This window comes from Lucilia cuprina, chromosome 5 (assembly GCF_022045245.1).
Source record: "Lucilia cuprina isolate Lc7/37 chromosome 5, ASM2204524v1, whole genome shotgun sequence".
Classification (NCBI taxonomy): domain Eukaryota; kingdom Metazoa; phylum Arthropoda; class Insecta; order Diptera; family Calliphoridae; genus Lucilia; species Lucilia cuprina.
In genome coordinates this window covers 28,332,073-28,349,173 of record NC_060953.1, presented here as the reverse complement: position 1 = coordinate 28,349,173, position 17,101 = coordinate 28,332,073, and the positions used below count along the sequence as shown (strand labels likewise).

The following is a 17,101-nucleotide window of genomic DNA, read 5'->3' as shown; positions in this document are numbered from 1 at the left end:
TAGTTAACATATTTAATGCAACATTCTTTCGTTTCAGTTTTATAACAGCATGGTACGGTTGCATGTTTCGGGGACTAGTTCCACTTCCTATTGAATTACCTTTGTCAAGTTCTGATACTCCGCCGCAACAAGTTGGGTTTCTTCTGAGCTCATGTGGAATTACCGTGGCACTTACGTCAGAAGCTTGCTTAAAAGGTCTACCTAAATCAAGTACCGGAGAAATTGCTAAACTCAAAGGATGGCCTCGTTTACAGTGGTTTGTTACAGAGCATTTGCCAAAACCACCAAAAGATTTTACTGTTGGAAATATGCGTGTAGAAGATACAGCGACAGCATATATAGAGTATACAACTGATAAGGAAGGAAGTGTTATGGGTAAATATCATGTATCTAAATTTAGCTGGAGGTCCACACTACGCGTCTTTGAGTTAAAACTTTGCGGGTTTTCATACCTACTTCGCATTCTACGCTTCAAATTACTTGCAACGATTTTTAAGCTTCAATATTTTGTTTTATTTTTTAAAGCTTCGCATTTTACTACAGATTTTATGTATTCTGTTTTATCTCGGAAACTCGATCCATTTTAGTAAATATGTCGCCGTTTGTAACGCTTATAAAAACATTTTACGAGTAAATTCTTTTGCATTTGTAACTTATAGCATTCAAATACATTTGTTACAAATTTTCATAAAAATAAATTTATATTGAAATACAAAAAAAAAAAAAAAAACAATTTGTGTTAATGTGCAACAATGTGTTATTATTGAATAGACATATTGATTCTATTTTTTTAAAGACATGTAGAATGCGAAATAGCGTAAAACTAGTGATGTGGATCTCAAATTTAAGAATTCCTAAAAATAAGGGTCATTCAATTTATATATGAAAATTGCATATTGGGGTCTCATTTAAGTAAACTTGGCATAAAGTAAATTGTATTCTCTTCCTAGCCATATTTACACGTTTTTGTTATTTCAACTCGCTTGCGATCGTGTGGAAAACGAGTTGAATTCGAGTTAAATTCGAGCGTAAAATCAGCAAATGGTTTTATGATGGTAATAAAAAATTACTAGGAAATAATTATGTGTGGTTATGTGGCCTTAGATTTATGACGGTCACAAAAAATTAATTTTAATAGTAATAAAACATCTCGTTTGGAAATGGTAAACAGTCACAATTACAATCACTAAATCGTATTATTTTTTTCGTTTGTGTGACGAGGTTTTTGTCTACGATATACGTTACTATCATTTAAGGTATTACAAGGCTTAAAAAATATAAAAATTAAAAAAAAACAGTACAATTTTTTACAGTTTTCATAGTTTTTAAATATAACAATACTGATTTGAAATATAAAATAAAAATTAAATACCGAAATATTAAAAAACAAAAAATGGAAAATATTGAGAAAAAAACGTAAGTACATAAATTATGATAATTTTAATACCCACCAAGATATGAATGTCATTCTGTTTATAACGGAATGAATCATTAGATTCAAGATGACCTACTCCGATTGTCGGTCCCTCTATTAAAAGAACAATAGTGTCTGAATAGGAAAAGCTATTGGGCTAAAACCATAGCTGTAAAATAATGATTAATAATCGTAATCATTATTAATTAGATTATTTTTATTAAATAGGTAAAATTAATGATTAATTAACGATTATTTTCAATTTTTTTAATTAATTGTTGATTACGATTAAAAATAATCTAAAAATAATCAGGGATTAATTGGAATTAATGTAAATAATAAAAAAATCAAAATTAATCAAAAAATTAGCTGATTATTTTTAAGGATTAATTTTGATTATTTTCCATATATTTAGTATAATTTCTCTAAGAAAAATTTAATTATTTTTCCGGCAATCCGCTAAAAACTCTGTACAAAATTTTAATGATCATTTCATGATTGATTTTACTCTTCATATAAGGTCTTATAGGTTCGAAAATCTCTCTAAGTCCATATAGGATTTTGATGGTGGGTATTTATGATTCGGTGTAGTTGAATATAACACTCTTGCTTATATCATTTATAATTTTTAAGGTTTAAGAAGACTACGACCGAGCAATTTAAACTGTTGTGTAGCGAATTAAAAAAAAATTCCCGGAACTTGCCTCCAACAAGCAAATTTTTGGAGGCAACAAAAGTAAGAGTGAAATACTTTGGGCTGAAATATGCTCAAAGTTGAATGTCATTGGTCCCCCTTCTAGAGAAGTCGTAGAGTGGAAAAAGGTACATAAAATTTCACTAAACATTTAAAATTTTAGTTGTAATATATAAATATTTTCAGGTTTGGTCGGATTTGAAGGGAAGAACTAAAAGAAATGTTGCCGCAAATAATAAATCTTTAATAATCACAGGTGGTGGACCGTTTCAGTCCGAAACTTTAACGGCTTTAGAGGAGGCAATGGTAGATGAGGTAGCAAACAAACGGAGTGCTGCAATTGACCTACAAAGGGAGCAGATGACGCAGCAAAAAAATTTAATGAAAAAAATCGGAGATCGTTATGAAATAATAAAGGAAAATACTGCAGATGTGAAAAAACAGGCTGATGCAACTGAAAAGTTAGCAGTCTTGACTGAAAAGTTTTTTGATTGTTTAAATTCAGAATAATTGGAAATTAGTCATAATAAAACAATAAAAGGTAGAATCATTACAAAATAAGTCAATTATACATGCCTTGAATTGTCAGACTCATAGTAAAACAAAAAATTAAAGTACAATTGAAATAAAACATCAAACATTAAAACTAAATTGAGAAATAATTTAAATTTAATTTAAAAAAATATAAGAAACATGCGTGTTAAATGTTGTTTGTGTAAATGTTCATTTGAACAGAATCTCGTAAGATTTATAAAATGTCCCGAAAATAAAATTAGAGAATGGAGTGAAGCTTGCGGTGTTGAGCTGAAGAAACACTCCTGGATTTGCATGCATCATTTCAATGACTCCGATTATATTGAACTGCATCAAGCCACAAAACGTGCACGTCTAATGCCAAATGCGACACCTTCTCTTGAACCAGTAAAAGGAGTAAATGATTTTTTTCTTATGCAAATAGATTATGTGGTAAATTGTTTTTAAATTAATAGTCTTCTGTAAATTCGCCGAATTTAATACTATGTACATAGATATATATGTAATGTATTTCGTGTATGTATATGATCGATAGATACAATTGTTTAATCTTGTTTTTTACAATTTTAATTTGATCTTCAAGTATTTTACATTTTTATACTTTAAGACGAAATTTCAACCAATAGTTATAATATTAATAGTGTTGAAGTTGATGCAGCTGCTAATATTGATTCCAACGTTTTAGAAAAAAACATTCAAAGCATATCCATGTTCCACTGTAATGTAGTATATAATTGTTCTACTGTATTTCAAATATGAACAAAATATTTCTCAATTCTCATTTGTTATTATTCGTATTTTTGTTTTTTATTTTTCTGTTATTTGACATAAGAAGGCATATAATTTTAAACTCTCCCTAGTGATTCTACCTTCTTATGGTTGTATCATGGAAATTAATTATTTATTTTTTTAATATATTGTTATTAATAAATTTAATAAAAATTGTTAGTAATACTCATTTTTATTTCATTACCAATGGATTCAAAATTGATTCAAAATTGTGCTGTATTTCAACATCTTCATTCTTCGATTTTTAAGAATACCAATACATTACTCCTATATATTAGAATAACATTTTTTAGATATTTTAGTAGTCGAACGACTAAATTTGGAAATTTCTTAACCGATTTATTATCCTACATACCTATCAGAACTTATCAATATTTGACTTAACATGAAATCCATCGTTTCTTTCATTAAATTTCGAAAATAATAAGTAATTTTGAATTGGGTACATGATATATTAGATAATCAATGAATTTGGACCTAGAAAAAAGTTTTGTGAGGTATAAATCTATATATTATAACAAAAATAATCCGGGTTTTTTGGCCATTTTGTATTGATAAACAAAAACTACATTACGGATACTCCATCTATTTGGGGAGTGTTGTGTAAATTTTATTTAGAATTTTATAATATTGATTCTTATTTAATAAATTTAACACTAAGTACCATCCTAGCCACTCTAAGTATGGGGACATCACCGTATACCACTATAGAACTATTAAATGCTAAAATCTTGATTTTCAAGATACAGTAGGCGTATTTCGATCTTGATAGTTATTCTTGATTTGGATTCTAAATATATATAAGTGTATGTATTAGGTGAAAAATATTGCTTTTGTTGACGTTACGTTACCTCTATTTTAAAATATCTAAATTAGGTATTTTTCCTGTACTACACGACAGTTCACTTTACATTGGTTCCAAGAAATCTAAGGTCTGTTTAGAGGTCTAAATTTAAACACAGTGTTCCTCCTAGTTCGTATATAGATTTTGAAAAAGATAAATCAGGAGTCCAATAGTTTTCCTTGGATACAAGTCGCCTCCCTTTGGCAGTTAAAGATCTTGAAAGAGCACTCAGTGCGTTTTTTCTAATAATTCTCTATTTTGTATTTTTTAATGCTATTGATTAAACATTTCATAATTATATTTTATTGATTTACACTTCTTCTAGAAATCTAAACTAATTTTTTATATCAAAATTGCCTCATCATTATCCTTTAGATATTTTAAGACAAATAACATCTCATACTCTACATACTTAATTTCATATTTCTAGGTTCAATATCAGCAAAAATTCGAAAAGCACCTTTTAGAAACAAAAAAAAAGTACCAAAAAGTTAATTTTTTCCGGTTCTCATCTAATTGCGACTCTACATACTTAATTACATGTTCCTAGGTTCATATAATATTCAAAAAGTACCTTAGGTCAATATTATAGAAAATTCAAAAAGTACCTTTTGCACAACGAAAAAGTACCAAAAAATCCCCATCGATTTGTTTTCGTGTGATCCGCGCAATACATACTTAATTTCATGTTCCTAGGTTCAATATCATATAACATTCAAAAAGTATCTTTTGAAAAACGAAAAAGCACCAAAAAGTTCCATTTTATGGGTTCTCACCTAATTCAGACTCTACATACTTAATTTCATATTTCTAGGTTCAATATTAGAGAAAATTCAAAAAGTACCTTTTAAAAACAAAAAAGTAATAAAAATTTCACTTTTTCCGGTTCTCACCTAATTTTGACTCAACATACTTAATTTCATGTTTCAAGGTTCAATATTATAGAAAATTCAACAAGTAACTTTTGTAGAACGAAAAAGTACCGAAAATCCCCTTTGATGTTTTTTTGTCTAGTCCGGGCTACACATACTTAATGTTTCTTAGTTCATTACCAAAAATCTCCCTTTTATGGGTTCTCATCTAATTCTGAATTTACATACTTAATTTCATGTTCCTATTATAGAATATTCAAAAAGTACCCTTTGAAAGACGAAAAAGTACCAAAAAGTTCCCATTTATGGGTTCTCATCTAATTCAGACTCTACATACTTAATTTCATATTTCTAGGTTCAATAGTATCGAAAATTCAAAAAGTACTTTTTGAAAAATGAAAATGTACCAAAAAGTTCCCTTTTATGGCTTCTAACTTAAGCCGGGCTCCACATCATGTTTCTAGCCAATAACAACACATTAGTGCTGCTTTCGCTCTGCTACTCTTACTTTGCTGCTCTCGCTCTGCCTTGTTTTTATAAACAAGAGTACAAAAGTTACCGTATGATTATGTATTTTGTTTTTTGCAATTTCCTTCTGAACATGAAAAAAATCTCAATTTTTGATGAAATTTTCAGAGGTTGTCTCGGAATAATTTTATTATTATTATTATTTGAAAATATTACAATTAAAATTTAATTATCTAAAATTCAATTATTTTCGGTTCAGTCTGTCACATACATATTTGCATATGTAAGTAAGAATTAAAATTAAATACTAAAAACAAAACAATAAAAAAACAACAATTTAGTGTAGTTTGATGATAGAAAAGAAAATCATAATCTACATGATTTGACAAAGATAACAAAAAAGTTATTGCCAAGTTATTACCAAGTTATCTACTTAGCTGGACAAATTAAATTTTAGCTTGAAACTGGACAAGCATCATAAAAGCTGGACAATCCAGCCAGGCGGGCAATCCTAGTGCCACATCTTTATAATATGCAAATACGTTTTTTTAGAAGGCCCACGAATCGAAGTTTTAGTATTTTTTTCTGCTTGTGGCTTTTTAATGTCTTATTAATTTTTGATTTTTATAAAATTTTTATTAAATTTTAAAAGTTTAAATTTGGTTTGATAGTTGAAAAAAATAATATAATTTATTATTACTTAGGAAAATATTTATTGCTACTACTTGAATATTAAACTGCAACATTGAAACATTTAAAAACTAGTAGCCACTAGTTTTTAAATGTTTCAATGTTGCAGTTTAATATTCAAGTAGTAGCAATAAATATTTTCCTAAGTAATAATAAATTATATTATTTTTTTCACTGCTATTAAAATTTTTTTGATCACTACTTCATTGTGTGAAAAAATGTTTATATTCACAATCGATGTTGTATAGTTGTATCGTTGTATGTCGTATTTTTTTTACTATTGATTTGTTTTCGCTTCAAAAAAAAAAAAATAGTAATTTTAAAAATTTTAATGATAGACAATGTTACAACGATACGGCATTGATTGTGAATTGGACAATAGTGTTTATCAATTGATAATATTTAAAATATAGTGCCAATAAATGACGATTTTTTTTTGAAAAAGTTGACGACATTTAATTATATAACTAACAATTTAATTTACGAACGAACAACGCACAATGGGGGTTCGCTGAACAAAATTTGTCATTAACTAAGCTACAATGTTTTGGTATAAATTATGGGTATCGATGGATAGAAGTAGGCTTCTAGATACGAAGTAAAAAAGAACAACTTGCACTTAATGAATTTGTTTTGTTAAATTTTCAAAACAAAATTTTTCAATATTTTATTTACAAAAAAAAATTATTACTTATTTTATTTATTACGATACTTCGTTCGGGTAGGACTAAATTTAGTGCGTCTTCTGGAAGATCTTGGATTTATCAGGGAAAGTTATATAGGGCTAGTGAATTATATGAAGAGTAGTTCTATTTCATATATTTTCACAAAAAATCGCAAACATAATAATATGTGGTTTACATACCGGTGTATTAGGCTTTAAAGACCTTTAAATTTTTACCAAACACTTATAAGAGTTACTCTTCTCATGTAAGACCAATAATTCATCAATCAATAGCCTAAATGCCTCAGAGGCAAAAAGAGGCGAACATTTTTATGATCTTCCAGAAGATGCACTAAATTTAGTCCTACCCGAACGAAGTATCGTAATAAATAAAATAAGTAATAATTTTTTTGTAAATAAAATATTGAAAAATTTTGTTTTGAAAATTTAACAAAACAAATTCATTAAGTGCAAGTTGTTCTTTTTTACTTCGTATCTAGAAGCTTACTTCTATCCATCGATACCCATAATTTATACCAAAACATTGTAGCTTAGTTAATGACAAATTTTGTTCAGCGAACCCCCATTGTGCGTTGTTCGTTCGTAAATTAAATTGTTAGTTATATTATTAAATGTCGTCAACTTTTCCAAAAAAAAATCGTCATTTATTGGCACTATATTTTAAATATTATCAATTGATAAACACTATTGTCCAATTCACAATCAATGCCGTATCGTTGTAACATTGTCTATCATTAAAATTTTTAAAATTACTATTTTTTTTTTGAAGCGAAAACAAATCAATAGTAAAAAAAATACGACATACAACGATACAACTATACAACATCGATTGTGAATATAAACATTTTTTCACACAATGAAGTAGTGATCAAAAAATTTTTAATAGCAGTAGTAAAGCCACTAGTTTTTAAATGTTTCAATGTTGCAGTTTAATATTTAAGTAGTAGCAATAAATATTTTTCTAAGTAATAATAAATTATATTATTTTTTTCAACTATCAAACCAAATTTAAACTTTTAAAATTTAATAAAAATTTTATAAAAATCAAAAATTAATAAGACATTAAAAAGCCACAAGCAGAAAAAAATACTAAAACTTCGATTCGTGGGCCTTCTAAAAAAACGTATTTGCATATTATAAAGATGTGGCACTAGGATTGCCCGCCTGGCTGGATTGTCCAGCTTTTATGATGCTTGTCCAGTTTCAAGCTAAAATTTAATTTGTCCAGCTAAGTAGAAATTTTTTAGTACGCTGCAATAACTTGGCAATAACTTTTTTGTTATCTTTGTCAAATCATGTAGATTATGATTTTCTTTTTTATTGTTTTGTTTTTAGTATTTAATTTTAATTCTTACTTACATATGCAAATATGTATGTGACAGACTGAACCGAAAATAATTGAAATTTAGATAATTAAATTTTAATTGTAATATTTTCAAATAATAATAATAATAAAAATAATATTACATATGAGCAAAATCAAATATTTTTAGGAATTGGATATCATTTTTTACATAAATTTTTTCCGAGACAACCTCTGAAAATTTCATCAAAAATTGAGATTTTTTTCATGTTCAGAAGGAAATTGCAAAAAACAAAATACATAATCATACGGTAACATTTGTTATTGTACTCTTGTTTATAAAAACAAGGCAGAGCGAGAGCAGCAAAGTGAGAGTAGCAGAGCGAAAGCAGCACTAATGTGTTGTTATTGGCTAGAAACATGATGTGGAGCCCGGCTTAAGTTAGAAGCCATAAAAGGGAACTTTTTGGTACTTTTTCATTTTTCAAAAAGTACTTTTTGAATTTTCGATACTATTGAACCTAGAAATATGAAATTAAGTATGTAGAGTCTGAATTAGATGAGAACCCATAATTGGGAACTTTTTGGTACTTTTTCGTCTTTCAAAGGGTACTTTTTGAATATTCTATAATAGAAACATGAAATTAATTATGTAAATTCAGAATTAGATGAGAACCCATAAAAGGGAGATTTTTGGTAATGATTAGACGAGAACAAACTAATGGAGATTGTTTGTTACTTTTTCCTTCTGCAAAAGGTATTTTTTGAATTTTTTATAACATTTTGAATTAATTTTCAAATGGTGGTATTTTTTTTTTAATTTCCTATAATATTGAATCTATCCCGTAAAAAGTGATGTAAAAGAGGACTTTATCATACTGACTGCTTTTTTAACACACCATGGTGTGTTACAGCCGAATATAGAACTCTTAATTGTTTTCTTATACTGAGATCAAGATTTGCAATCGAAATTAACTTGATAATTTTTTTTCATTAAAACAGTCATATTATCAAATAGTGTGTAACTTGAAAACTGATTTTTATTACACGTAATTTAAAAATATAATATATTTACCGACAGCCACAACGCAATTAGGGCGATATCAGATAGAACTAAATCTAAGACCGTATTGGATTATAAGAAAGCTTTAACTGAATCTCCCCAGAGGTAAGGTTCACATCATATGGGTACCAGCCCACTCGGGAGTAGTCGGTAATGAAAGAGCGAATTTAATAGCTTAAAAGGGAAGGAATCTCAAAGCAGTTAACCTGACGAACGCAAAACTATTCGACACAACAAAAGCTGAACTGAAAATATGAGTGAGAGAATCCCATACGACCTCTGGGAATAGTGAAACAGTGGAAAATATGAAAAGTCCTTGAATTTTGACAGAGAAAACAAAACAACTTTTAATTTGACAAACAATTTTGAGTTGTTCATTAAAGAGTGAAACCACCGTTTTTGAGTAAGAGATCAGTAGCTCAGTAGTAAGAGCTTCTCAGTACAAATTGAAAGACACCAAGTTCAACCTCTGTCTGAGAATTATTTTTTTCTCCTGATTTTTTAATTTTTGTTGGAGAATTTGAACCAATCGGCCACTCTCTATGACATCCCCATGTTAAATTCAACAGTAAATAACATTGCTTGTGGATTAAAAACACTATAGTCGTGGTTTTTAGTGGCTGTTTATATCGCCGTTGTCGAACTAGTTCATCGCACTGCAGGGATATTTACGATTGTAGAAATACTTGTTTAGGTGGACTCTAATTTAGTACTCTAATTCTTCCCTCTAATAATTCCCCTTTTTTAATTACAGATATTTCTATATATAGTGTCAAATTAATGTGACTTCAATAACAGATCAATGTCAGTTAATATTTAAGAAATGAAATATAATAATTAGTACAAATTAAAGCAAATGACAACTTTAGGGTTTAAAAGTTAAATGTTTTATTTCATGACCAGAAAAACGTTTACAGTATTTCGCATGGTGTTATTTTAATTAACTATTTAAAAACTTAAAAAAATATTATTTTTATTATTTTAATTACAGGGGTAAGCGTTACAAGATTAGCAATGATGAATCATTGCCGAGCTCTCACTATGGCATGTCACTACACAGAAGGTGAAACAATGGTATGTGTTTTAGATTTTAAACGCGAAGTTGGCCTTTGGCATGCGGTTTTCACTTCAGTATTAAATGGGATGCATGTTTTGTTTATACCATACGCATTAATGAAACTTAGGCCATCCTCTTGGATGCAGCTAATTACAAAGCACAGGGCGTCATGCTGTCTAGTCAAAAGCCGAGACTTACATTGGGGTCTCTTAGCAACAAAAGATCACAAGGATATATCACTATCATCACTGCGAATGCTTTTAGTAGCTGATGGGGCAAATCCTTGGTCGCTGTCGTCGTGTGATCAGTTTTTAAATGTTTTTCAATCAAAAGGCTTGAGAGCAGATGCTATTTGTCCTTGTGCTAGTAGCTCAGAAGTTTTTACGGTATCTCTTCGTCGACCTGGCAGATCTTCAAGTGGTTTTAATCAATCAGCAACCGGAAGAGGTGTACTTTCCATGGCCGCTCTTTCGCACGGTGTTGTACGAGTGGATAGTGAGGATTCTCTAACATCTCTAACACTTCAGGATTGTGGACAAGTAATGCCTACGGCAACAATGGTAGTGGTAAGATCTGACGGTAATCCAGTTCTTTGTAAAACAGATCAAGTTGGAGAAATTTGTGTTACGAGTGGATCAACTGGATCCAGTTACTTTGGTTTAGAAGGTCTAACAAACACCACATTTAAGGTCCAGCCTCTTTTAGAGGAACCTGAACCCGAAAAGGATGGTGTCATTGGAAAACTGAAACCAATCAGTGATGAATATTATGTCCGTTCCGGGCTTTTAGGATTTTTAGGTCCTGGAGGACTTGTATTCGTATGTGGTTCACGAGATGGGTTAATGACTGTAACTGGCCGTAAACATAATGCGGACGATATAATCGCAACAGTTCTCGCTGTAGAACCTATGCGCTTTATTTATAGAGGAAGAATAGCAGTGTTTAGCATAAAAGTGTTAAGAGATGAACGAGTTTGTGTAATAGCAGAACAACGACCTGACTGTTCCGAAGAAGAAAGTTTTCAGTGGATGTCTAGAGTTTTGCAAGCTGTGGATTCTATACATCAAGTCGGAATATACTGCTTAGCACTGGTTCCTCCAAATCATTTGCCTAAGACCCCACTGGGAGGAATAAATCTTTGCGAGGCACGGCGACGGTTTTTAGATGGTACTTTGCATCCCGCAAATGTTCTTATGTGTCCTCATACATGTGTAACAAATTTGCCAAAACCTAGAGAAATTCATCAAGGTAAATTATATATTATTAACCGTTATCGTTTAAATAACTACATTATGACACATGAACACATACAAATTTATACACACAAACAAAATTGTATTAATCTTATAAAAAATAATTATACGGAGGGTTATTTGCTTTTTTGTTGATGTTTGCATGCAATGTTAATGTCGTAATATAAACATTATAGACATCTAGGGTTGTCAGATTCCAATTCACAAAAAGCTGTACAAAAAGCCTTTAAAAAGCTTTACAAAACAAAAAAGCTGGACATAAAAAAATACTGAGAAAATGCTAATTTTGGTTTTGTGTAAATAGTTTCACAGTAATACACCAAAAAATGCAGGGGTTCTCATATACCAATTCTGTTATATTTGCCAATATTTTTATATATTTTCCAATTTTGTTATAGTCCACAGAGTATGAATATTAGGCTTCGTTTCAAAATGTAAAATGTTTCCCGTTTTTGTGATATCACATCTTTTTGGAAGGTTTTATTATCAGTGAATACTATGCTGTAATAATTTTTTCAAAATTCCAACTCCTTCTTCTGTATAGCTGAGGCGGACACCACTGAATTTGAGCGACATTTTTTACAGAGCAGAAACTGTAGAATTTATAGGATCATGCTCTAGTAATTGATTTTATAGGTGAAATCAATAAGAATGAGCTTAATTTCACACTTTTATAATGCTTCAAAAGTGCATTTAGTATTAAAATTAAAAATTTTAACACAATTTTTTTAAGGGCATTGAATATTATATTTACGAATGATAAAATCAGGTTTTGATTTTTTTTAAATTGCATTTTTTTCTTTTGCTCTTATGCATTTACAGTGCATCTAAATTCTGTCAAATTAAGTTTATATATCTTAAATTTTCCTGTAGAACAGTATACTAAAGTCAGATTTGAAATATGTACAGCAGTTTTCGGTCTATAAAAAAATGTCGCCCAAAATCGGTATTTTAGCCGCAGATATGCAGATGATGGAGTTGAAATTTAAAAAAAATAATTACGCCAATATTAGCGCTGTTCCAAAAACTGCCACAAAAAGTATGATATCACGATTTCAAAAATATTGCTGTAGCCTAATGAATATATTTTTAGTTTTCCCCGATCACTTCGTTAACTTACTTTTTAGAGCAAAAGATGTGAAAAAGTTCCATTTTTGAAGTTTTAAATTTTAAAAATCATAAGTACGTAAGCTGTACGTAAAGAAATTGACTATCGCTCGCAATAATAGGTCTTTTCGCGTACTTTCCTGTAAGAAATATACAGTAACTTTATGATAGAGAGTAATTTTTAATTTACTCTCAATCAAAAAAATATCCAAAAAAATACGCGAAATCCAATTGTTTGTTTATAAACAAAGATTGGTAATGCTCTTTTGCTGAAATCTCAATCGCTAACAAAACACTAAAAAACAAATAATTGTAACTTTGATTTTTCCTATAAATAAATGGATATTTAAAGTTAACAAAACATGTAAGATCATTAAAAATATATTATTGTTTTAAAACTTTATGATACAATATTATTAAAATAAAAATTTACACAAAATCGTTAAGAGAAAGACAAACTAAATGGTTTTAAAAACGCTAGATCGACAATATTTGTTATGATTTTTCATGACAAATAAACTCTTTTAAAAACTAGTTTATGATAAATAAATTTAAAATAAATATAATTACAAATAATTTTTTAACATTCGTGTGTTATTAATTTATATATTTCTTTCAAAAAATTTAAAATTTACCAAATTTTTGATTTCTTTGGTTTGTTTACATATTCATAAATCAAACATATGTTGTAAATATAAGTTGGATATTTTTTACTGGGGAAAAATATTCAGTAAAATCAAAAAATTCTCTATCAACGAACTTTAATTTTTACCGCTTTCTTACTCTCTCGTTGCAAGTTTTTGAACGTACGCGAACGGAATCCAATAACAATTGTTGCAAATTGTTACAAATTATCGAGTATGCGAACAGACCTAATATTTTTTACGACATTCAGCTGTTCAAGTGTTGAGACATGATGATAAAAGAGGGAAATCATAACATAGTTGTATAACAAATGTACAATCAGAGTTGGCTAACATGATTTGACAAAGACAACATAAAAACAAGTAAGAAAGTATATATATGGTCGACCATATGATACCCTACACCAGTTATGAATATTAAATGTGATTTATTTTTCATAATAAAGCATTTATCTTCAATATTCCCTTGATCCGATACATTTAAGCAATTTATGGATGAAAAACTAATTTTCTGAAAGAGGCTTTATATGGGGGCTAGGGGCAAATATGGACCAAGCCCGATAAAATTTTGTGAATATATTTATATTTACATAATATTTTATTATGCTGAATTTCATCGCAATATTTGTGTTTATAAGTTAATTTGGGACATTCAAGTAATTTTCTGAAGAGGACTTTGTATGAGAGCTAAGGTTAAATGGGACCCGATCTTTATGAAATTTGGCAGAGTCATCAAGACTTCTAAAAAACTTAGTTGTGCCGTATTTCATTGATATATCTGTATATTTAACAAAATTATGAGCTCAGAAGCCCTTTTCGGGGGGTTCTGTTCTATGGGGGCTAGGAGAAATAATGGACCGATTTTAACCATTTTCAATAGGCTTCGTCCTTGAGTCAAATAAAACCTTCGTGCCAAATTTCATCCAATTATCTTGAAAATTGCGACCTGTACCTTGCGCACAAGGTTTACATGGACAGCCAGCCAGACGGACGGACGGACATAGCTTAATCGACTCAGAAAACGATTCTAAGCCGATTGGTATACTTTAAGGTGGGTCTAGGATGAATATTTTTGTATGTTACAAAGATCTGCACAAATCCAATATACCCTCCCCACTTAAGTGGTGTAGGCTATAATTATTGCAGTGTACTAAAAATATTTTATTTAGCTGGACGAATTAAATTTTAGCTTGAAACTGGACAAGCATCAAAAAAGCTGGACAATCCAGCCAAGTCCAGCCAGGCTGGCAACCCTATACACATCCCTTGTCTAAAAGTTAAAAAACGTGGAAAGCTCACAATCTAATGTCAATAATAAGCTTACCACGTTTGTTAACTTTTAGACAACGGATGTGTATAAAATTTATATATATTGCGACGTCAACATTTCATAGTCTTTTCGTACATACGTATGTATATACTTGACAACTCTGTGCATTACTCACATAGTAACTACCTTATCGCTTTTCACTTTTTTTGTTTAGCTGTTCAATTCTATCAAAAAATTTCACAACAGGCAAACAAAATCAATTATTGTGATATTTCACAGCAGGATCACGATAGCAATTTTCAATGGCAATAGAGGTGTATGATAAAACATTACAAACAGTGTTTCTTTGAATTATTTTTGTTGTTAGAATAAAACGGGTTGAGTGTAACAAAAAAACTAAAATTTATTCCATACTCTTATTATATTTATTCTCTAATACGTAATATTTAAAACCGTAACTATATAGTAATATATATGCGGAACTGATTGTGAGAATGTATTAGTAGAAGCACAAAATATACACAGTTGTTCAAAAGCTAATAAATAGCAAGTAAAAGTGCTATATTCGGCTATGAAGAATCTAATATACCCACCATCAAATCGTACGCCGTAAAAGGAATGCTCTCTCCTTTAAACATCAGGGCGATATTACTCATCAAATTTACAGAATAGGACCTTATATCAGAAGTAGGGCGAATTATTGACAGTTTTTATAAAATTTTTTATATATTTTTAGACCGATATAAAACATGTTTAACACTATCCGCATTAAATTCTGTAGGAAGATTTGCATTCCTGTAAAAGTTGTTAAGATTTGGCTCGTAAGAAACTTACTTAGTTTGTTAGTTTGAAAGTAAAAGATGTATACATCAAATCTGTAGAAATACGGATGGTAGAGAAGTTTAGGGACTAACTAATGTAAAATTTCATTGCTTTACTCGTATTTTTAATCGAGTAATGAGAGTTAAAGTAATTTTTTGAAGGGACCTTATATGGGGGGTAGGATCAATTATGGACCGATCCATATAAAATTTGCTATAGAGATTTTGACTTGCATGAAACTTATTTGTGTCGAATTTCATCACAAAATTCTTATTTTTAAACCAGTAATGAGCGTTATATCGATTTTCCGAAGGGGACCTTGTATGGGGGTAGGGTCAATTATGGACCGATACTCATAAAATTTGGTAGGATGATTTTGGCTCATATGAAACTTATTTGTGTCGAATTTCATCGCTAGACTCATACTTTTAAAACAGATATGCCCGTTAAATCTGTTTTTCGGGGGTCCACTTGTATCCGAAAACGTGGACCGATATTGCTCATTTTCAATACCCATCTTTTTTTGATAGTGGGTATAAAAATGTATTATTTGGACGTTATTTTTTTTGTGTTATTAATATTAAATGAAAATATTTGTTATTTATTTTTTTTCTTTGAATTTTCAATACGAAAATGTACAACTTTTCTTTTTTCAGTTTCAATTAAAATGAAATGTCAAAGAATTAAAAATATATATTTTTTTCGTTTGTAAAATATAAATTATTTTCGTGGTTTTAAATAGATTAAGAGTGTCGCAAATACAATAAACATTAAGTTTAAGTGATAAGAAAAACTATTAAGTACTAATATCCTCGCAATTTTGCTTATATGTACTACTATATGACCGTAACTTTAATAGTGATGCTAAAACTAGTATTAAGCTTTCGAATAAAAAAATAACTTTCTCCTATATTTTTAACGATAGATCATGCCGTTTCTATACTAGTCTTAATTTACAGACATTAATTTCCTTACTTTTTGTAATAAATTTAAATAATTTCACCATTATTCTTTCTTTTAGACAACACAACCACCATGACATTTAAGTCCCTTTTAAATTTTTAAGATAGGTTTGAATTGCCAAATATTGCAATATTTATCAAAAACATTGAGTTAAAATGGTAATTTTACTCCTTTTACTACTTTTTCATTAGTATTTTAACTCATTATTTTTTCGCTTACCAAAAATAATAATAATATTGCATATAAAGAAGTATGTTTTTTGTGTAGCGCCTCTATAGTAGTTTTTACATACAAATTTAATTTTGTTTTCATTTTGGTAAAACACAATGTGAAAAACAAATTGGAATAATGTATTATCTGTTTCGGAAAGTTTCGAGACAACTTATGAGTGATTTTATAGAATTTGTGTTTATTTTAACCAAACAAGAATAAAATACTATTAGAAAATAGAATACTATTAGTACAATTATAAGTTGACAAAAATGCAAATAGTCAATGTCATTTTTTCTTTTACATTTTTCACACACATTCATGTATATGCATGCCACAATTTGTAATAAAATGTAATTTCTGAATCGAAGCGACATCAACATGCTTTGATGAATGCTTTTAAAAAACTAAATAATTGT

At 29.3% G+C, this 17,101-nt stretch overlaps 1 protein-coding gene across 3 annotated transcripts in view; it reads left to right on the top strand.

The window, feature by feature from the left end:
* The window catches only part of LOC111684114 (disco-interacting protein 2), a 229,272-nt gene that overhangs the window by 147,677 nt on the left and 64,494 nt on the right, over positions 1-17,101 (top strand). For all 3 annotated transcript variants that reach the window (XM_046952776.1, XM_046952777.1, XM_046952775.1), the window contains 2 exons: positions 38-375; positions 10,348-11,661. In XM_046952776.1, coding sequence (XP_046808732.1) covers positions 38-375; positions 10,348-11,661 — 1,652 coding nt within the window. The remainder of the gene's footprint in view (positions 1-37; positions 376-10,347; positions 11,662-17,101) is intronic.